General features: G+C 41.1%; 1 protein-coding gene across 6 annotated transcripts in view; it reads right to left on the reverse strand.

Annotated features, from left to right (window-relative positions):
* Positions 1-24,084, reverse strand: part of znf385c (zinc finger protein 385C) — a 408,205-nt gene that overhangs the window by 52,649 nt on the left and 331,472 nt on the right. For all 6 annotated transcript variants that reach the window (XM_073071468.1, XM_073071471.1, XM_073071469.1 and 3 more), the window contains one exon: positions 2,144-2,254. In XM_073071468.1, coding sequence (XP_072927569.1) covers positions 2,144-2,254 — 111 coding nt within the window. The remainder of the gene's footprint in view (positions 1-2,143; positions 2,255-24,084) is intronic.

A 24,084-nucleotide genomic window follows, 5' to 3' on the forward strand; every position in this document is an offset into this window, starting at 1 on the left:
AGTCAAAGAAAGATTTCACTTCCAAGCATCAGCCATCATAAATTATCTTGCACATTCCTGATTTTAATCAGTTTGCCATTATAAGGCATGTTTTGACTTGTCAAGGGTCTAAGTTCTAAAATTCCCTCTTAACTCTTTCAATTTTCCTTTAAACCACTCCTTAAAATTTACCTCCTTGACATAGCTTATGGTCCTCTTCCTTAATTTCTCCCTATATAGCTCAGCACCGGATTTTGATTAGTTGTACTCAATGTCAATAGTCTTCAGAGTACATCTCTATGTTACAGCTTTGTAGAAATGGAAGGTTTGCTGTTCACCGTGTATGCTGCAAAGAAACTAAGCAGATGATTTACGCCACTTCTGAGGAAGCCAGAATGTGGATTACATTTTGGTTCTGTTACAAATAAATTCTATTTTTAACAAGAAATCATTCCATGCCTAAAACATGCTGCAATTATTTTGCATGAGTTGCTAACTTCAGAGAAACAGCCATACAAGGAGTAGAGTTGCTTTATATCAAAATGTCTGCCAATGGTCTATCTAGTCAGATACGCAAGCCTTTATCTTTGGTTGGGGCACATTTCTATGTCAATGAACTGTTATTTTGAGAGCAATTACTCTGAGTGGCCAAACTCAGGCAAAAATTGCTCACAAGACTGACCAAGCTCCCAGATCAAATTAATCACCATGGACCATTAATCCACAGCACATGTGCTTACAGACCTCATGGAAATTATATTTCTTTAAATATATTTTCTGCACATTACTCTTCAAGTTCTTAAAAATCAAAACATATTTAATTTATTTTGAACACTAGTGATTCTGCAGATGCTGGAAATCCAGAGTAACATTCATGGAATTCTGGAGGGACTCAGCAGGTCAGGTAGCATCTATGGAAAGGAATAAAGAGTTCACATTTTGGACTGAGACGTTTCATTGGAACTGGAAAGGAAGGAGCAAGAAGCCAGAATAAGAAGGTAGGGGGAGGGGACATTGGAAGGTAATAGGTGAAGCCAGGTGAGGGGGAAGATATGCGGACGGGGAGTGTGAGATGAACTGAGAAGCTGGGATGTGATAGATGGTAAAGGACTGAAGGAGGAGGAATCTGATAGGAGAGGAGAGTGGACCACGGGAGAAAGGGAATGTGGAGGGAACCCAAAGGGAGTTTTATTTCAAATTTATTTTGAAAGTGATTATAATATACCAGCAAATCCTCTAGGTACCAATGTTCATAGAATTTTTCAATGGTCTAACATCAAATTACTTGCAGCTACCTTTATCAATATTCCAACTTGAAGTGATAAACTATGCTAATAAAAAACTACCAGGTTACCACTCTTAAATAAACCATTGTTTTGATTAGATCAACAAGTTAGGTTTAAAGTGCTGCCCAACTGAGCTGGCTAATGGACAGTTTTCTATTTATGGCAAGCTGCTAAGACTTATGAGTATGCAGACACTAGACACAGAAAATCAAATGTGACGAACTGCCAGAATTTTGGATGTGTTTCATATAAACCCCCATGATTTTCTAACTCAATATTGGGACACGTGCTCTCCTACAACGAAACCCATGCCCGAAAATTGTTAATGTTTGAGCAGTAAATTTGCTTCCTTATGGAGTATGGGGATGCTGTTAAACAGCATGAAGTTATCAGAGTGTTGTGGACATAAAGTTCACAACATCACATAAAGCAGACCCCCTCCCATCGTCTCTGTCTATACTTCTTGTTACCACAGTAAAGCAGCCAACATAATCAAAGACCCACCCATTGTGGACACTCTCTTCTCCCCTCTTCCGTCAGGCAGAAGATACAAAAACCCAAAAGCACGTACCACCAGACTCAAGGACAGCTTCTACTCCACTGTTATAAGATTATTAAATGGTTCCCTAATATGATAAGATGGACTCTTGACTTCACAATCCACCTCATTATGATTATTTTAGTGTTTACCCGCTCTGTACTTTCTCTGCAGCTGTTACACTTTATTTTCCATTGTTATTGGTTTACCTTGTTCTACCTCAATGCACTGATCTGTATGAACAGTGTGCAAGAGAAGCTTTCCATTGTACTTGCTACATGTGACAACAATAAACTAATTCCAACTCCAAGCATGTCTCTTGTAGACGAAAGCACCTCACCTCCGAGTTGAACCTTAGATGGCAGACGTTGCAAGAGATCACGTGCTTCTTTTTCGGTGGCAGCGTTACACCAAACGTGTGGTTTATTACAGCCTTCTGCACTGGATCCATCTGCAATTGAAATAATCGCATTTAGAAGCACAATTAGCCTCATTAACTGTTACAAAATAAACTGCGCTTTATCACCTTAATTGGAAAACAAGAAAGCAAAATACATTAAGAAATGTTCTCCTGGCAGAGAATTAGTAAACTAAGGACCTAGTCTCAGGATCAGGAGCCAAACATCTTAGAGCTCAGAATCAGAATCAGGTTTATTATCACCAGCATGTGACAGGAAATTTGTTAACTTAGCAGCAGCAGTTCAATGCAATACATAATCTAGCAGAGAGAGAGAAAAAAATAATAAATAAAATAAAACATAATAATAAATAAACAAGTAAATCAATTACGTATAATGAATAGATTTTAAAAATGTGCAAAAACAGAAATACTGTATATTAAAAAAAAAGTGAGGTAGTGTCCAAAGCTTCAATGTCCGTTTAGGAATCAGATGGCAGAGGGGAAGAAGCTGTTCCTGAATCGCTGAGAGTGCGCCTTCAGGCTTCTGTACCTCCTACCTGATGGTAACAGTGAGAGAAGGCATGCCCTGGGTGCTGGAGGTCCTTAATAATGGACGCTGCCTTTCTGAGACACCGCTCACTGAAGATGTCCTGGGTACTTTGTAGGCTAGTGCCCAAGATGGAGCTGACTAGATTTACAACCTTCTGCAGCTTCTTTTCGGTCCTGTGCAGTAGCCCCTCCATACCAGACAGTGATGCAGCCTGTCAGAATGCTCTCCACGGTACAACTATAGAAGTTTTTGAGTGTATTTGTTGACATGCCAAATCTCTTCAAACTCCTAATAAAGTATAACTGCTGTCTTGCCTTCTTTATAACTGCATCAATATGTTGGGACCAGGTTAGATCCTCAGAGATCTTGACACCCAGGAACTTGAAGCTGCTCACTCTCTCCAATTCTGATCCCTCTATGAGGATTAGTATGTGTTACTTCATCTTACCCTTCCTGAAGTCCACAATCAGCTCTTTTGTCTTACTGATGTTGAGTGCCAGGTTGTTGGCATATCTCACTCCTGTACGCCCTCTCGTCACCACCTGAGATTCTACCAACAATGGCTGTACCGTCAGCAAATTTATAGTCATGTGTATATAGAGAGTAGAGCAGTGGGCTAAGCACACACCCCTGAGGAGGTGTCAGCGAGGAGCAGATGTTGTCACCAATCTGCAAAGATTGTGGTTTTCTGGTTATGAAGTCGAGGATCCAAATGCAGAGGCCCAGGTTCTACAACTTCTCAATCAGGATTGTGGGAATGATGGTGTTAAATGCTGAGCTATAGTCAATGAACAGCATCCTGATGTAGGTCAGGAACTGAGAAGAATTGTCTTTTTATTTTAGAAATTAAAACACAAAATGCTGTTTACACTCAGCAGACCAAGCAGTGTCTGTGGAAAGAGGTAGAGAGTTAATGTTTTACATCAAAAGGCCTCTCGTCAGAAGGATCTTGGATCTGGAATGTTAGCTCTGTTCTCCTCTCAGCAGATGCTGCCTTATATTCTGAGTTTTCCAGCATTGTCTGTTTTCATTTGTTAAGCAGCAGCTGTAACGTCCTGCTGTGGGTTTAAGTAGCAATGAGCACTGAGTGAAACATTTCATTAAGTTGATGGAAAAGGTGAGGGCGAGCGGCCCTTTTCTCGCGGCAAGCTATCAGATGAGGTCAGAGGCCTCAAAACAGATCATGGCCTGGGCTGACAAGTAGGTCAGCCAGCCAACTGTCCATTCCACTCATCAATACACCCTGCTGTGATAGGTAATAATACAGGCTACCGGGCGTCAGCTGCATTAAACTTTAACTCTACTGTAAATTAGCCTATTGTATTTGTTAAAGAGCTCTATTTCAACTGTATCCAGTATACTCTTGGACTATCACTGCTAATCACAGGGGAAATCTTATTAAGTCACCGGGTAAAACTGCATTGTTACTTTGATGTTTAAGTTAATTAAGAATTCATAGGCATTCCCACCTTCAAAAGGAAGGTTATCCTCAGAAACAGCATTAGGGCCACAGGGCTGAAGTTCTTTTTCTCAGTCTAAACTTGTCAGAAAGGAGATGTGAAAAGCTGTAATTCAAACCTGTGCATTAACTTGATGGGAATCATTTCATAACCTAAAGACATTTCTGAAAACCTTTGCGGACTGTTTATATCAACTTTGACAGTCTGATGCTTATATAATGGATAATTGTTACCTGATGGACAGATCCCAAACCTTTTGTACAACTAGTATTACGTTGACACCTTTGCTTTGCTGTATTCCAGGTAAATAAATTGGATCAATAGACTTAGTCTGCATAAAGCGCTTCTGGTTTTCAATGCTTTTTTTTTCATTCATTCAAAGATGTAGGTCACTAAAGCATGACTCATTCTGAATGGCTTGTTAGGTGATTTCTGGGACTAGTTATGGCTCAAACATGTTGTTGGAAACTTGGGAGACAGAAAAAGGACAGAAAGTGTTTAAGATGAGTATAGAAGTTGGGATGCGATATTGCAACTGTATAAAACATTAATTAGATCAAGTTCTGTGTACAGTTCTGGTCACAGGAAGGATGGGGTAGCAACAGAGAGTGTAGAAGAGATTCACCAGGACGTTGCTTGGAATGGAGGGCTGTGATTATGAGGAGAGTTTGAACAAACTGGGTTTATTCTCACTGCAATGTAGAAGGCTTAGGGATGGCTTGATACAGGTTTATAAAATTATGAAGGCATGGCTAATCAGAGTCTTCCCCAGAATAGTGGAGTCTAGAACTAGAAGGCACAGGTTTAAGATGAGAGGGGGAAAAGTTAAAGGATTTCTGAGGAGTATGCTACTCTCTCATAAATAAGGTGGTGATTATCCATAACATGCTGCCAGAGGAGGTACAAAGGTGATATTTAGATAGGAAAAAGCACAGATGGATATGTGTATAAAGCCGGCAAATTGGATTAGCATAGATAAGCATCACGGTTGGCATGGACGAAGGGTGCCCATTGGACCTGTTCCTATACTGTACTAATTTGTGATTCTATTTTAGCAGAAAAGGCAAAAGTGAGCCAGTTGAGTCTTTACAGCAATCCCTTTGCTGACAGTAGGTTTTTATTCCAGATTTAATAAACTACATTTATTTTATTTGTTAATTCACAGAATGTGGACATCACTGGCAACACTGTCATCTCTTATTGGCCCTCAAATCAGGAGAAAGGCAAGAGCCAGCCCTGTTGTGGTCCTGAATTCAGTTACAGACCAGAATAGTGAAGGATGGGCACAGCCTCAGAATAATAGGGTATCTCTTTAGAAAAGAAATAAGGAGGAACTTCTTTATCCAGAGGATGATGAATCTGTGGAGTTCATTACCACAGATGCCTGCGGAAGCCAAGTTATTGGGTATATTTAAAGTTGAGGTTGACAAGTTCTTGATTAATCAGGGCGTCAGAGGTTACAGAAAGAAGGCAGAAGAATAGGGTTGAGGGAGAAAATAAATGAGCCAAGATCAACTGGTGGAGCAGACTCAATGGGCTAAATGGCCTAATTCTGCTTCTACGCTTTATGATTTTAGGATGGCAAATAAACAAAAGCAGAGAACTAGATGAGACTTTACACTTTGATGGCTACCATTAAATAGAATCACATTTTTGTTTTCTTGAATTCCGAGTTTATTTACATTCCCCAGATGTTTTGGTCGGATTTAAACCCTTGTCCTTGGATCAATGGTCCAATATTCTGGCTGCTGGTTAAGTAATTTACTACTGCAATCTCACACCTGTTGCCACGGTATCTGCTTTAGTTCAGGTTAAGTACAAACGTTTGTAGTTTCTTAATCTAGCAACATAGCCACTATGACACCACAGTTGGAGCGATAGCAGAGATTGGCTTGGATCTGCAGGGTGCAGCCTTGCAGCTTGCAATCCTTGTGATTTCAGCTTGGGCTGGTAAGGCCGAAAATGTTGGTCAAGAGCTTCTTCCCCATGGTGCACAAGGCCTTGTTCCATGCCAGGTCCTTCCACAATGTAACTAGGCCACATGGGATTAGCATAGATAAGTCAGCATGGAAATGGTGGGCCAAAAGGCCCGGTTCTGTGATGTACAATTTGATGATTTTATGGGTCTGCATAAAATTTCTGTCAGAAAGCTAAGCCAAGCTGACTGCCAGAGAATTTTGAATGTCTCTGCATGCCCACAACATTCAGAAGAATTCCAAGCTCATTAAAGGTGAATGAGAGGTAGTGGCACCCATGAGCGAGTCCTTGTAACAAAAGCAAAACACTCTCTTTTCCCCTCTCCGGGAGTGGGGCACATGCCTAGCTTGACCTCCTGGACAAGTCTTCTTATTCTGCATTTCACAACCCCTGCATTCTTTTGTTTATGTTCTAACTCTTCAACTGCTCCCATTCACTCATTGACCGAATAACCTTGTTTACAGCTTATCTGCCTTGATTGCGCCAGAGAATGCAGATGCTGGAATCTGGAGCAACAATCTGATGGAGGAACCCAATGGGTTGGGCAGCATATGTGAGGGGAAAGGAATTGTCAATGCTTTGGTTTAAGCAAGGTTTTAACCCAAAATGACAGTTCCTTCCCATGCCCACTTGCTGTTTCCATGTCAGTAGACTTCCATTATTTTTGGTTTTCATTTCAGAAAAGATTACCTAGAGAGGGCAAAAAAATTCCTATATCCTGGCAGATGAGGCTCAGAAAGGGTTAAACCCAATGCCACTGTTGCTTGATGCACATGGCTGCACTCAATATAAACCAACAATAGCAGGAATTCACTCACTGCAGTTAAAAATGCCTTCAGCCTCTGGCTAACTGTGGACCACAATACAGTTACTGCTTTATACTCTCAGGAAACACAGAGCTACCTGTTTCATTTCCCTGTCAGCCCCTCTCCTCCTGCCCAACACAAATGCACAATCGCGGATTGCCTTTCAGCGTATTTAATTACAAAGGCAGGTGCATCAGTCTTGGAGGCACACGCCTGCACAGAAAAGCCATTATCAGCTCTCTGAATTCCATTCCAGGACCGAGCAGACAGGTGATTATAGAATTATCAGCCCACAGACTGTCTACAGCTCACCACCACTTGCTCAGAGCTTGTCTGTCCCCTGGCTTCCGTCCAAAAGTTGGTTTACATCCTCAGAACAAATATTGTAAAAATGAAGATTTGTTGAAGCAGAACCCAACAGTAAATTAACCAAAGAACCATTTTAGCTCAAAGGCTGCTCTAATCTGATGGAAGTGCTGCAATGAACTAAATTCTTGCCTGATAAAAGAAAACAATTGCAGTTAGGAGTGTGTAATCCCTTTCTGCAATGTAACATATCACATAAATATTCATTACACCTTCCTCCCTCTACAAATTATGCAGGTTTAACTAACAAGTTTTCCAGTCAATGTGATGAAGTCTGTACTGTGGAATATACTGCTTGCTTCTTCCTTGTCAGTTGGCTCTGAAAAATATATCTAGCAGGATCAGGGACACATATAGACCCATCCTCTTCATTTGTAACCATCCTGAAGAAGTGAATGGCCTCCTGTTACTCTGTTAACAGGATTGAAGGGCTGAACGGCTCCTTTTGTTTCGGTGTAAGGCGCCATGTGACCACCTCTTGCTCTTGCAGAACCACCTCAATTACACCCATGTGACCATATGTCTTGGGAATATGGGAAGAATCCTGAGCACTTGGAAAAAAGAACCTTGGGGTGATGGGGAAGACATACAAACTCTTCACAGACAGCACTGTGTTGAACCCGGGTGAGTTGTGATGTAGTAGCCTTATGGCTGAGCAGCTTCCCATTCCTGGATAGCAGACTCAATAAGGGCTGAATGGCCCCATTCTGTCCCCATCTCATTAATGTATTAGTCAACTGATACATTATCAGCCCAGCATATCAGAATAGGAGAAAGGCAGAAGCTGGCATCATGATGCTGTCTGTTTTATTTTATTGCAGTCTTGAAAATTGATGTTCTTGCATTCCCTGGATCGGAAAGGGGAAGAGATTCAAAGACAGAACTTACAGCATAGCTGGAGGGCATTAGAGCTTTGCTGAGCTTGAGCTCCCCGTGAGAGCTGACTTTACACGGCACCATTTTCCCTTATATTTGTTGGGTAGCTTTATGTACCGCCCAAAGTCAAAGTCAAAGTCAAAGTAAATTTATTATCAAAGTAAATATATGTCGACATATGCAACCCTGGAATTCATTTTCTTGCATGCATGCTCATAAATCCAAAAAACATAATAGAATCAATGAAAGACCGCACCCAACAGGAAGGACAAATGACCAATGTGCAAAAGACAACAGACTGCAATTACAAAAAGAAATTTAAAAATGAAATAATAATAAATAAGTGAACAATAAATATCGAGAACATGAGGCGATGAGTTCTTGAATGCGAGTCCATAGGTTGTCGGAACAGTTCAGTGATGGGGCAACTGAAGTTATCTCTTCTGGTTCAAGAGCCCAATGGTCGAAGGGTAACCTGAAACTGTTCCTGAACCTGGTGGTGTGGATCCTGAGGATCCTGTACCTTCTTCCTGTTAGCAGCAACAAGAAGAGAGCATGGCCTGTGATGTTTGAGCATATTCACTCTCATTGAGCATTGTCTTTGACTGGTGGCCAGATATTTTCCTGGAAGTTATTTTGGGTTGCACATAGCTTGGTGAAAAGAAACCAATTTATTTTGCAGCATTTTAGTATTAATAGAACAAAACTTTGCTAAGAGCACCAAGCAGGATTATTTATGAGGGGAAGCTTAACAAGTAAAAGTAATATTAAATTAAAAAAGCTGCTGCAGACAAATTAAATACAACATTAAAGTCAAAATGACATTTTAAAATGACTTGGAAGGACAGGACAGATCATGTCTCACTCCAACCTTATGGATGTTGCAAATGACTTCTGGCTAATTCAGTTTTGCAAATTAAAAGTTAACGAAAATCTGCTTATGCTGGAAATCTGAGATAAAAACCAAAAATGCTGGAAATACTCAGGGGGCTGGACAGCAGTAAGAAGAACAGAATAAACATTTGAGATTCTTTATGATGGAGAATCTTGAACTTGAAATGTTTCTCTTTCTGAAGATGCTGTCTGACCTGCTGAGTGTTTGCGGTATTTTTCATTTTTATTGTAGATATTTGTTGGATATAAACTGAGCTTGGATAATATAATGTAATCCTTTCTGCCTGAGTGTTATTCTTGCATTGCAACTGTCTGATCGAACTACAATATCAAGAACCAACTAAATCACCATTACAAGAAACAGGAATGCTGAAAAAGCTACTGAATACAGTTTTGGTGAAACTGTAGTTAACTATAATACTGCCTTGAAATGCTTTCCTCTTAGCCAAGACCATTTCAGACTCATTCTTTCCAACAGTATTCTTTTAGAAGTACAAGGTATCCATTTGTGGGTTGTGTTGCTATCAATAGAGGACTTTTGAAATGCATGATAAAGCGATTTACTAACATCTACAAGTGACATGTCAGTCAGTGATTTTAATGGGCAATTGAATTGTAATGGTCTAGTTAACTGTTAGCACTGCACTAAGGACAATTCTGAGTTTTCAGTGTCTTGTAAATGGCTCAAAGTTGAAAGGTTACACTCATGAACCTTACAGAAAGCTTAAAAAATAATCATAATGGTCAGGAAACCTTTACCCTTCAACTTTTAAAAACTATATGCATCTGAGTAGGTGAACACCCTATTTTCACTGAAATGCTTTATTCCTGGATAGAATGTGAGTAACACTTAAGTTTGTATTGTTGTAAAGACCGTTATAGAATAGGTTTGCTCTCCTGTTTCCTGGTGGCATTGGTAATACAATGTCAGATTCCATTCAGGCCCACAACATCTTGACATCACTCCACTTCCATTTTTGCCTTCACTTTCTCCAATACAGGATGAGCTTAAACCCTTTCTAACTAAATATTGCAAAGACTTCATACTTGGAATGAACATCAGTCATTAGCCAGATGATGTAGATGTATAATGGCAGTTCAAAAGATCATGGAGTAATAGAGTAAAGCAGCACAGAAACGGGCCACCAACTTAATCACCCTTCTTGGCAACTGTCTGAGGGTGAGTTTCCAAACCTGGCCTGACACTTAACTTAAATTTCAATGTCTGGAACTTACTTCCTCCTCATCTAGACGTGTGCATTCCATTTCTACCTGGATGACATCCCATATTTCATTGACAGGTTCATCAAATTCTGTTCACCTGTTACTCTCATGGCTGCAATTCTACAGTGGCTTGAACTCTTATCATTATTTACATTTTTACACTTTGCCTCACCCTCCCTATCTCTATAATCGCCTCCAATTCTCCAGTCCTCTGAAATTGTATTCCTCCAAAACTGGTCACTTGACCATCTCTGACAATAAGTACCACATCAATGGTGATCATGTTTTCATTTGTCAAGTCCCAATGTCTGGAACTTCAGAATTAAGCACTTTGCTCACGTTTCCCCCTCTTTTGTATACAGGGCACTGAACTAGCGGTAGCAAGGACATGATTATTCTGGAGAAGGTGGAGAGGAAATTCATCAAGATGTTGCCTTAGATGGAACTATGAGAAGAAGCTGGATTGGTTGGGCTTGTTTTCCTTTAAGCAGAGGAGGTCTGGGGGTGGGAGGACCTGATAGAGTTATACGGTTGACTTCAGTTGACTTTAATATAGCATTTGACAAGGTCCCTCATGATAAGTTGATTCAGAAGATAAAGATGCATGGTATCTGGGGTGAATTGCAAGTTTGGATTCAGAACTGGCTTGCCCACTGAAGGCATAGAGTTGGGGTTTAAGGCTGTTATTCTGGCTTGAGGTCCATGACCTGTGGCATTCCGCAAGAACCTCTGCTGTTTTATGATTTTGATGAAAACGTAGATGTGCGGATTAATGTTTGCGGATAACACCAAGATTTGGTGGAGTTGTGGACAGTGTAAACGACTATCAAAGAAATATAGCAGGATATACTGTAGATCAGTTCCAGATATGGGAAGAGAAGTAACAAATCAAGTATAATCCTGTTACAGTATGCGTGAAATATTGACTTTGGGAGGCATACAGCTAATAGTAGACAATTTAATAGCATTGAGATACAGAGGGACCTTGGGGTGCAGGTCCATAGTTCACTGAAATTGCTACACAAGTGAATAAGGTGGTAAAGAAGGTGTATGGCATGCTGAGGAAGGGTCTCGGCCCTAAACGTTAATGCCTGACTTGCTGATTTCCTCCAGCACTTTGTGTTTGTTGTATGGCATTCCTGCTTTCTTTTGTGGGGATGTTGAGTGTAACAGTAAGTAAGTCATGCTGCAGCTAATATTTCCCAGCTGTTGTAGTGGGATCTGAATGGACCTTTGGGTTAGTCCAATATCCTGGATTATGACCACAGCAGGGAGGGTGTTCCTGATGACCAAAGAGTCCAGGCCAGAGTCACAGCCTGGGGTTTGGAACTGGGGTCAGAAGGAATTTATTCACCCAGAGGATGGTGAACCTGTGGAATTCTTTACCATAGAGGGCAGTGGAGGCCAAGTCATTAGGTATATTCACCATTGGAATGGTATATATATTTATTAGTAGTAGTAGTAGCAGACCTCCATTAGTCTCAATAGACCATGGATTTGCACCTTGGAAAGTTTCCAGGGCGCAAGTTCCCTGGGCAAAGTTTTTTTTATGGAAGACCAGCAGTTGCCCAAGTTGCAAGTCTCTCCTCTCCACGCTACTGATGTTGTCCAAGGGAAGGGCATTAGGACCCATACAGCTTGGCACGGGTGTCATCGCAGAGCAATGTGTGGTTAAGTGCCTTGCTCAAGGACACACACGCAAGCCTCAGCCAAGGCTTGAACTAGCGACCTTCAGATCACTAGACGAATGCCTTAACCACTTGGCCATGCGCCAACACACACATATTTATTAATGCTAAGGGTATCAGGAGAGTTTGATGTCTCTGGACCTGTACTTAATGGATGAAGGATGAGGGGTGTTTCATTGAAACCTATTGGATAGTCAAAGGTCTGGATAGAAAGGACATAGGGAGGATGTTTCCATTAGTAGGAGAGTCTAGGATCTGAGAGCACAGCCTCAGAATAGAAGGATGTTCCTTAGAACTGAGATGAGGAGGAACTTCTTCAGCCAGAGGTATTGGTGAATCTGTGGAAGCCATGTCATTGGGTGTATTTAAGGCAGAGATTGATAGGTTCTTGATTGGAAAGGGGGTTATGGGTTATGGGGGCGGAAGGCAAGAGAATGGATTTGAAAATTATTCAGTCATGACTGAATGTGGAACAAACTTGATGAGCGGAATGGCCTAATTCTGCTCCCATATCTTGTTGCATGGTTATGACTAAACAGCAGGATACTGAAAATGATCAGCCATTATCATACTGAAAGGTGAGGAAGAATGGGATTGGCCTACTCTTGCTCCTATTTTCTACGTTTTCATGTATTTTGGGTATTTCCTGTTTTTACTTCAGGATTCATTGCTTCTCTTCTTTGCACTAATTTCAAAAGTTTCCTTCCTTTTGTTTCAATGCATTCTGCTGCAAGCAAGACCCATGTGATTTAAAAGGTCAACGACCTTTTCCAGAGCTTCTGCTACAGTGCTCTTGAGATGGCAGCTTGAAGGTGCACACAAACTGCTCGAGGCAACATACCTGCCAACCTGCCTCCTACCTTCACTCAACATGTTAGAATAGCAAGCACTTAGTCTGCTACCCCTTTGCTTTAGAACTTAAGAATATTTTGCGTACTTAAAGGTATACTCCTTCACAAAAAATTATAGCCTCTAACTGGTTGTAGACAGAGAACTATGCATAAAATGACATGGGTATCAGTTTCTATGGGAACAAGAACTGGGGCAGAGAACTGTAAAACATAGTCTCTGACAGCTTACATGAAAGTTAACAGGATGGAGACCCAAATTGCTTTTTAAATAACATGAGAAAAGACTTTATAATGCCTCATGTTATTTCCTGGACACAACAATTGTGACTGTGACCTGAGTTTTCAAACCAAAGATTTGTAATGAGGCATATGTAGTATGTACTGACCTTCCAAAGTTCAGTTCCACTGATGAACATAGAACGTGGAATAGTGCAGTACAGTACAGGCCCTTTGGCCCACAATGTTGTGCTGACCTTGTAACCTACTCCAAGATCAATCTAACCCTTCTTTCCTACATAGTCCTCCATTTTTCTATCATCCATGTGCCTATCTAAGAGTTTCTACAATGTCCCTAATGTATCTGAATCTACCGCCACCCCTGCATTTCAGGCACTTACCACTTTCTGTGTAAAAAACCTACGTCTGATAGTTCCCCTCATACTTTATTCCAATCACCTTAAAATTATGCACGCTCCTATTTCTCATTTCCACCCTGGGAAAAAGGGGCTGGCTGATATCTCTATCAATGCCTCTTATCACCTCTATCAAGCCACCTCTCATCTTTCTTTGCTCCAAGGAGAAAAGTTACAGATCGTTCAACCTTACCTCATCAGACACGTTATCCAATCCAGGCTGCATCCTAGTAAATCTCCTCTGCACCCTCTCTAAAGCTTCCACATCCTTCCTATAACGAGGTGACCAGAAATGAACACAATGCTCTGAAACGCAAGAGATTCTGCAGATGCTGGAATCTGTGAGCAAAATACTGGGAGAACTCAGTGAGTTAAGCAGCATCCGTGCGAGGGAATAACTGACCCTTCAAGTGTGATCTAACCAGAGTTTTACAGAGCTGCAACATTTCTATGACCATGGCCAATAAAGAGGTCATAAGGTTATTGACAACATCCCTCAAATGGAAATTAAGTAGAATGCACAGTTGATAAAATAGATATTTGGGTGTCAATTAAACCAAATTTCAGAACTAGGGTAAACATGAAGCTAGCTGACACAACTCCCTCACAACATGAGACCCACAGTGATCGTCAACCCAGTTGTGCAACATCTGGCTGAAGTAGATGGTGACTCTTTAAACAACACCACAGCTTATTAATGTTCACAGTCTGTTATCAGCCGTGTTGGGAGTGATTTAGCAATGATTGTACAGCCTTAAAGAATGCTGGCCTTCTCACTATTTTGGCAAAGCTTATCGATGCCTGTGCATAAATAACCTGGTGACTATGCTATAGGGACAGTGATGCTGAGTGTCTGTTTGTCCTTGCATCTTGCCATTTCCACCACAAGGAACTATAATTGGTACTCAGTGAAGCCTTCAGTTCTTCTGCTTGAAAAGTCAACAGCTGCAGGAACAGCAGATGCTTCTCCTGAACTCTGCCACATTGCATAGGTACCAGCCTTTAGGCTGCCTCTGTATCAGTATCTGCTCTATTTGAAAACAATGTGACAGCGCACATGTTATGCATGTGCATGAAATACATTTTTCAGAATAAAATGAAAAGAGTTTTGCCAAAGGACAACAAATGTCTACAAGTAATGTGCTTTCCTCAGTTCCATGCTTTGATGATAGAACTCTTCCAAACCCTTGTTCTCTGCCACTTGGAAAGCAAATGCATGGGGTTCCATCACTCGTGAGTTCCAGTCCAAGTCACAGGTCAGCCTGACCTGATATACTGTACATGCTTATTTTCCTAAGTCATAGAACTTCCTTCCCAGTGACTTATACATAAAGGTACTTCACTAGCACCTTATCAAGAGCAATTAAGGTTGGGCAATAAGTGCTAGCTTTAACATTGATGCTTACCTCTTGAACAAACTACAAATATACACTTTCCAGAATTCACTGGTGGACTGTAAACCTTAGAATTTAAAAAGAATGAAGATGCCCAACCTGAAGCTGTTGGAATGTGGATAAGAAGCAATATCTATTTTATCAACTATGCATTCTGCTTAATTCCCATTTGAGGGATGTTGTCAATAACCTCGTGACCTCTTTATTGGCCATTCTCATAGAAATCAGCAATAAATCTGGCTAAAGATTACCAAAAATGTTGTGTAGGGCCCTGCTCAATATTGTGGTGCACAAGGACACCCAGGTCTCATTACACCTTTCCCTTTCCTCAATCTGTCACTATTCAGATTATGATCTGTCTTCAATCTTCAGAACCAAAGCTTGGCCACTAAACTCAAATTATTTAAGTTCTTCACACCCACAGCTTGAATTTATATTCTTTGTGCCCTCCTTTCCCTTGTTTTGTGGTCTCATCCAATGTGACTGCTTTTTTCCTCTTTGCATATCCCACTCCCCAAAGATGTGCCATGATAAACCTCGGTTCATTTCTGGAATCATCCTGTTTCATACTTCATGATACTGACTGTGGAAAGGTTGGTGGAAGAGGTGATTTGTTGGTACGAGCTACGCAGGTGCGGACTCCAAAGGCATATTACTCTGTGTTGGTGGGGGCGGGGGGAGCGGGGGTGAGACCACCGCTAATGTTGGTGCAGCTGGAGACTGGGAGTGTTGCCAATCCAAGGCAGGTGTTTCATTCTTCTCTGTGCTTGAATAACCTGACACTTTCAGAAGCCTTTGACAGTTTCTAAAGGCAGAGACTGAAGGAGATGAATTAGAAATTGGCTTAAGGGAAGGAAACAGTGGGTTTTAGTTTCAAAGAGTAACTTGAAGGAGTTTGGAAGATTAACAATGGTAATCAGAGGTCATAGCTAGGGCACTGACTAATGGGGCTGTGGAGACTCTTTGCTGGCTGAGACTTCCCCAGACTGAATTATAATTGCCCGTTAATCACTCCAAACATCCTGGTAGAAATGTGAGACTAGAACTCTTAGAACAATATATTTATCTGCTGTTTTATCATAAACCCAATTGTGGCACACTTAGGGATTTTAAGAAGTGGAGTGCATCAGACTGCCATGTTACTGGCTTGGAGTGAACTTCCAGACATTCCTCCATGAAGCCCAACTTCTACTGTGCAGGGAGGAAAAGTATTTCCCTGCCGGATGCCTGGTATACCTTGGATGACCTTCCTGTGCAGGACAATATCAGAACTTGGGCACCTCACTCTAAGGCAGTGTGGCTACTTGCCCAGCATCACTTTATGCGGTGAAGTCTAATCCAGGTATATAAAATTATGAGGGGTATAGATAGGGTCAATACATGGAGCCTTTGAGATTGCAAGTGTGATTCAAATATAATGTATTTGGTATTATTTTATCTTGTTTTTTGACTTGTAATATATATCTTCTTGTACTCTGTATTCTTCTATGTAGAAATTAATGAAAATATTGAAAGAGATACATGGAGCCTTTTTCCCTTGAGGTTGGCTGAGACTAGAAGTAAAGATCATAGGTTAAGGGCAAATATTTAGGAATCTTTTGTTACACTTGAGATGTATGTAAGTTTCGGGCAGACCAAAGTGCATCTTTCATCAGGTTGATGATCTTCCAGCAGCAGTTAGTGTTTGATTCAGTCTGGGTCCAATGCAACAGCCCAAAGATTGCGATGGCTTCTGTTACATAGCTGTCTTGGATAAACCTCAAAAACACCACTGCGTTCCTTTATGGACTTTCTTTGCACATGTACTATCCATGAGTAACTGGGTCATTACCTCATCTGCTTGAAGATCTTACAGAGGGCAGAATTGAGACTTAGGCTCTGACGGCGACTCTCACTGCTAGCCAAGCAAGGTCTGGCTGTTTGATTCTGATCTCTGGCGATCAGACTTTTTGCCAAATGACTTTGCTTGGGGACCTACCCCCTAGAATCCACTGCCGCCTTCTCTCGCATGGCTTTCAGGATATTCTGTGCCACCTAAAGCAACTGAATAGTATGTTGTGCTCCAAATAGGCCAGGCACCAGGGACAGGTGGAACTCCGGCACATACTGACACTGGTTGTTTGGATTGTTGTTGCTATTGGGACACTGGTGCATATAAAATAACTGCAGTGCTTGCTAACACAACAGTCACTGTAGTTCCCAGCAATTCAGTCTGAGTGGGTGACCTGACCCACAAAATAAGGAAAATGCACTCAATGGCCACTTTATTAGGTACCCCTGTACGCCTGCTCATTAATGCAAATATCTGATCAGCCATTCATGTGGCAGCAACTCAATGCATAAAAGCATGCAGACATGGGCAAGAGGCTCAGTTGTTATTCAGACCAAACATCAGAATGGGGAAGAAATGGGATCTAAGTGACTTTGACTGTGGAACGACTGTTGGTCCCAGACAGGATGGTCTAAATATCTCAGTAACTGCCGATTTCTGGAGGTTTTCACACACAACAGTCTCTAGACTTCACAGGGAACAGTGTGGAAAACAAAAACCATCCAGTAAGCAACAGTTCTGTGGGCAAAAATTTTTTTTAAGCATCCTTGTTAATGAGAGAGGTCAGAGGAGAATGGCCAGACTGGTTCAAGCTGACAGGAAGATGACAGTAACTCAAATAACCACACGTTACAACAGTGGTGTGCAGAAGAGCATCTCTGAATGCACAACACATCGAACCTTGAAGCGGATGGGCTACAGCAGCAGAAGACCACAACAGGTTCCATTCCTGTACGTAATAAAGTGGCCACTGAGTATATTTAAGTTGCCCTAATCCCAATTTGTTCAAGCTTGCAAATCCCACAAGCATTGGATTTCCTTGAAGCTAGGATAGATTCAAAGCAAAAATGTGTAGAATTTACTCTGACAGTGCACAGATTCCAGCTCTAATCCAGCCACATTTGCTAGTTTCAATGGGGCTGGTTTCAGTGAGTAAACTGACAAGGCCCCCACTGTTCATTAAATGCAGAAACCTGTTCCATTTTCCGTGAAACCTGCCTGCTTTCCCCGGAGGCAGAATCCTCAGCAGGGAGGGACCTTTATCATCACTTCTCATCTGGACATGAATTTATCGACTTGCATTCTCCTGTGGCGACTGAGTATTGTTTTGTGTCTAATCAGTAGTTCTGAGACGAGGTAATGGATTTTATATGTCTCCTTCAAAGTTTGATAACACATCAAAGAATAATATATTTATTACAAATAATAAAATAAAACCAAAGCACTATTTAAATAACCAAACACTTAGCAGTTTTTAGCACAGGTATATCACTTTTTATATATAAGGTATATATAAAAATATGTAACATATATACAGGTGCATGGCCTTGTCTGAGTCAATTGTTTTCCACATCTTGCAACACAAACCCAATTTAACACACGCAAAATGCTGGGGAAACTCAGCAGGTCAGGCAGCATCTATGGAAGGGGATAAACAGTCGATATTTTGGCCCGAGACCCTTCCTCAACTCAATCTCGCCCAATGCTACTCCTCTTGCGTGTTTCTGAGAGCTTGTTCCAATCTCTTCCTTCAGTGAATACAACCCACTCATCTGCCTGCTGCAATGTCTTTCCTAACCCCAACACTCACTTTCACTCTTTACATTTTCTTTATTTTTTTCTACTTCAAATATTAATTATTTTCATTAAGCAGCGCATTCATTGTGTTGTTCAGTCTGTGCATTCATAGTATTATTGGTTCTATACATCGGCAGTGTTCCCACGCGCTGTGTACAGAACACCCCTGTCTCCCATGTGGCCTCCTGGTATAAGACCATAAGACATATGGCCTAATTCTGTTCCTTCAGCCCATCGGGTCAGCTCTACCATTCCATCATGGCTGATTTATTCTCCCTCTCAACCCCATTCTCCTGCCTTCTCCCAATGATAGAAATTTCAGGTGTTTGAGATGCTTCTATGTTAAACTTATTCCCTCAGTATCTATTGGCAAAAAGGATTATAGGCTGTGAGTCTTTCCTTACAAAAGCCTTGTGTTGGTTGCACAGAGCGTCAGCGTATCCCTTAACATGTATTTGTGCAGCCTGGAATATGCTAATCTGCAGCATTCCCTTATGATCAGCTCATTGTAAATTTTGGACAGACCAAATTCCATTGCTCCTCGAGCCGGTGATCCTTCAGTAGCACCCGATGTTTGTTTTAGTATGCATTCCTGGATGCAGTTTATAGATCATAGATCCCTCTGTTAAGCTGCGGCTTGGGATGAATTCTGACAAGAGTCGACTGGCTGTTGCCTGGATTTGGGGGCCTGAGTTATAAAGAGAGGTTCTGTAGGCCAGGACGTTATCACTGGAACATAGGAGACTGAGGGCTGTCCTGACAACTGACTGGGGTATATATGATCACGAGGATCAATGACAAAGCAAAAGCACATTGTTTGCTTCCCAGGGAGTGGGTGCTATAAACACGAGGGCATAGGTTTAAAAATCAGAGGTGAGAGCTTTAAAAGGGACATCGGGGCAGCTGCTTCATGCAAAGGAGAGTGCACATTTGGAATGAGCTGCCAGAAAAAGTGGTTGAGGCAGCACATTTAAAAGTCATCTATGTAAGTTCAGATAGGGGAGGTTTAGAGGGCTATGCACCAAATGTGGGCAGATAGGACTAATTCACTGGGCAACATAGTCAGCATGGCCAAAGGACCAATTTCATGACTCTAAGAATCCTTACATCCTTTTCCAGACCTTCTTAGCAAATGCACAGTTCACAAAAAGGTGAGAGATTGTCAGCCGTCCTGAGGACAGTGTGCATCGGGAGTGAGACTCCCACTGGGCTGGAAAGATTTGATATAGTCGGCCCCTCTGACTGTTGGCCAAGCAGGTCTTGATGCTTATTGGTGAGCTTTTGCGATGAGGCACATCATCCTGCAGCCTGGAAAGGGTCATAATCAGAATCAGGTTTAATATCACTGGTATATGTTGTGAAATTTGTTGTCTTTGTGGCAGCGGTACAATGCAATACATAATAATGGGGGAAAACTGCGAATTACAGTATGTAAGTAGTGCAAAAATTAAGAAGTAGTGAGGTAGTGTTCATGGGTTCAATGTCCATTCAGAAATCAGATGGCAGAAGGGAAGAAGCTGCTCCTGAATACATTCAGAGCTATTCCCTTATGGACATCTCGCTGAACTGGAAGAGCAACAAATTTAATCAATATCTGGGCAACTCAGTGTGGTAGCTTGGCAGATTCGACAATGTCGGTGATTTGGAAGTAAAATTGTAGACTTCATGTAACTTGCTGTAACTACACAGATTTCCACCAATGTTTAATTTTCCTTGAAACTGAATCGCATCATGAGCAAAAATACGATGGTAAGCGATCCAGGGACCTATGTCAGTAATCCCCCTGCACTGGTGCCTAGGTCTGTTAAAGATGATGCGTGAAGAACCATTTGATATAGAAAAAGAAAGATCAACAATGTTACGGAAGCTAAAGGAAAAGATGGCACATGCTTCAAATAAGAAAGATCAAAACTATCTGATTCTAATTAACTCTACACATATATTATAGAAAACAGCTTTGAAGCACAGTCTGGTTTAACTCTTTTGGTAATTTTAGGCTTTCATCTTCTGACGCCAGAAGTATGAAATCAGAAGATCAAAGGAACAATTATGGGCCTACATGCAATAACATTCTCACCGAGGCATTGTTATAAGGACGAGCTGGATTTTGCAGAGGATTTATTAAATATTCTCCTGTCTGGATGAACTGAGCACTGTTCATCACCAGCCTTGAGCATACTGGCCTGATATTGGTTCCTGGCTAAGCAGTATATCAATTTCAACACTCTTAGCCTTTATTTCAGAATCCTTCCACTGTATTGCCTCATCTCTATTTAATCTCCACCAGCCCCTGTCACTGCGATATCTAAGATACCTGTTCTCTTCCAGTATTTGCTACGTAACTATCGCTGAATATATTTGCTCTGTCACTGATGTCCGAGCCTTCTGCTGCCCATTGACTTGGCTCTGAAATTCACAACTGATACTCTGCATCTCCACTTTTCCCCTTCTCTTTGAAGATATTCTTTTAATTTTACCCCTTTGACTACACCTTCAGTTATCTGTCTTACTCTTCAAGCAGCTCATGTTTTTGGCAATGATTATAGGAAGCATACGGGATATTATTTTTCTAGTTTAGAGAGGCTATATAAATGAAAGCTGTTTCTGTTGCTGAGTTTAAAATAATTTTGAGCGTTTATTTCACAAAAAGTAGTCAAGAGCTAACACATACTTCGGTGAGATTTGAGATTTCTTGATCTAACTTGATTATTCAAGTACAATTCATGCAAAAAGAATACAAAAAAAGCAAAGTAATCTCAGAAACAAGTTGATGCATGACGTGGTAACAAAATAAACATCAGGAGCAGCTAATGCACAGCCTCAAGTGAATCTTCTAAATGTTAAGTAGGAAATGGATTTATTTTATTTGGGGCAATGCGAAGTTCCCCACAAAACCCAAGCAGGTGATTAGAAACCAAAACAAAACCTCCAGGCATTTTCTGTGAATGTCTCTCAGTCTTTCCTGAACTCTTGAAAAGGGCAGTGGAATTTTTAACTGAACAGAACATTCAAACAATTCCAAAGCCTATCCCTTTCTTCACACATGTGCTTGATTTCCTTCCTCGCACACCATTCCCTTGTAAGAAACACAAGCATTTAAAATCTCTTGAAATCTATTTGTATTGCTTCAACAGCATCCCTCTGTAATTAGCATTAATTGATGCCTGGCACATCTGCCCACACTTGGCTTGTTAATCCACCTGTCACTTCCGAAGCACTCAAGGTTTGACAGGAGTTTCCAACACTTAGGGGAAATCACAAAAATACTTGGAAAGATTGATTAAAATTTAGCTGTCATGACATCATCATTTCAATGTTGGAACTCTCCAAACTGGGCTAAAACAAACACTGGGAAATATTCCGGGGAGGAAGCTGTCTTTGGTTGTCACTTTGACCAGTAATGGAATCTATTTCATTTGCTTGCATGACCAGAGAAGTTTCTCGTATATCATCTTTCACAATTTAGTTGTAGATAGTGGACAATGAACATCTCTCCACAATGCGATCACAGCAGAACTTGTCCATCCATCATCAGCCTCTGACTTCTAGCTGCTCCCAGCAAGGAAGATTAAATGTGCATTAGCACTGTCATACTTAACGGATGCAAGAACGTAGGAAGATCACAACAGATCTTCTGCCTCACTGCCTTTCCTTTAGTACAGGTGCCCCCCGCTTTACGAATGTTCGCTTTACGCCACTTCGCTTTTACAAAAGGCCTACATTAGTAACCTGTTTTCGCATTATAAAGAGGATTTTCGCTTTTAGAGAAATTTTCCCCATATAAATTAATGGTTCTTCGCTTTACGCCATTTCGGCTTAAGAAAGGTTTCATAGGAACGTTCTACCTTTGTAAAGGGGGGGGGGAACACCTGTATCCCTCTATCTCTTAATATACAGAAATCCATTGATCTATTTTCTGAATGAACTCAGTGATCAAGCTTGTATGACCCTCTGTAGTAAAGAATTCTGAAGTTCTCCATCCTCTGCATGAAGTTTCTTCTCATCTCAATACTAAATGGAACATTCAAGTTTGAAGGTTATTGTTATCATAGGCATAAACACCCATGGCATAAATGCCATGAAAACTATAGCTTTTTGCAGCAGCCGCAGAGTACATTACAAGAAGATGACAAGGATAAGTTAACATAAACTTAAATTAACATAAATTATAGACATGTATGCAAAGTAAACAACAATACACAAAAGAGAGAAAAATTACCTATTTATTTATTTGTACTTCGAGATACAGCATTATGACAGGTCCTCCTGGCCTGACGAGCCCATGCTTCCAATTACACCCACGTAAGTGCTGACCTTTATGTATTTTGCAATGTGAGAGGTAACCAAAGCACCTGGAGGAAATCCACATGGTCATGGGGAGGACAAGCCGGCCGGTGGTGTAGTGGCATCCACACCGAACTTTGGGGCGAGTGGTCCCGGGTTCAAATCTGACTGGCTCCTTGCACGCTTTCCATCCGTGCTGGGTTGAGCTAGCAACTTGACCTTGTAAAGCAGACAAGAATGCTAAAGAAATGGTAAGGTTGCCACCAGGTGTGCCAATGAGGCATGGGGGGGGGGGGGGGTATAATAAATAAAATGGGGAGAACATACAAATTCCTTACAGATAGCGGCAGAATTGAACCCGGGTCACTGGCGCTGTAATAATTGCATTATGCTAACCACTACACTACCCAAGTAGCGGAAGTTAATCCAAAGTAGTGTGAGGGATTTTCAAGTAGGTTCAAGAACCAGATGGCAGTGGGGAAGAAGTTGTTGTTGAACTTTGAGGTTCAAGTGTCATACCCCCTAATTCTGTGAACCCTGGCTCTAGACTTCTCAGTCAGGGGGAAGCATCATCCCTGAGCTTTATACACTTTATAAGGCCTCTTCTCATTCATCTAGACAATACAGAGTGAGTCAACTCAACCTCCTCCCTTTCAGCATGGGAGGAGCAACATTCCTGACTGCACAGAAAACTGGACAATATTTATTGCAGTGTCTCGTTCAGGGACTCTGTGATGTACCATGTTGCAAAAAATGAAGATTGAGATCTCCACAATGTTGTCTTGAGCAATGGTGTTATATGTACATTAATATTTATAATATATATATTATTATTATATTATGTATATTATATACACACACACATATATACAGCATTACACATACATTGTATATAAAGAAATAACAAATATAAAGCCTTAAGTTTGTCTCACTCACAGATGCAAACCAAATCTTGGTTAAAACCTCCTTTTTCCATGTTGGAATATTGCTCTTCCTAGCAAAATGCATGGCAACTTCTGGAAACAAAGATGTACCAAAAATACCGTTTCAAGGGGCTAAATAAGTCATTGGTGGCATGAATCTTCTTCATTCATTTGCAACATAAACATTTTTTCCACTATGTACAGGAATCTAAAGTCAAACATGACAAGGTAACACCATCCACGGTTCCTAACCAGAGATTAGAGCCCATTGTTCAGGTTTCAGTCAGAGGGTAACCGTACACTTGTGTGCAGGTGGTCTTTGCGACAA

This window comes from Hemitrygon akajei, chromosome 18 (assembly GCF_048418815.1).
Source record: "Hemitrygon akajei chromosome 18, sHemAka1.3, whole genome shotgun sequence".
In the NCBI taxonomy this organism is placed as follows: Eukaryota; Metazoa; Chordata; class Chondrichthyes; order Myliobatiformes; family Dasyatidae; genus Hemitrygon; species Hemitrygon akajei.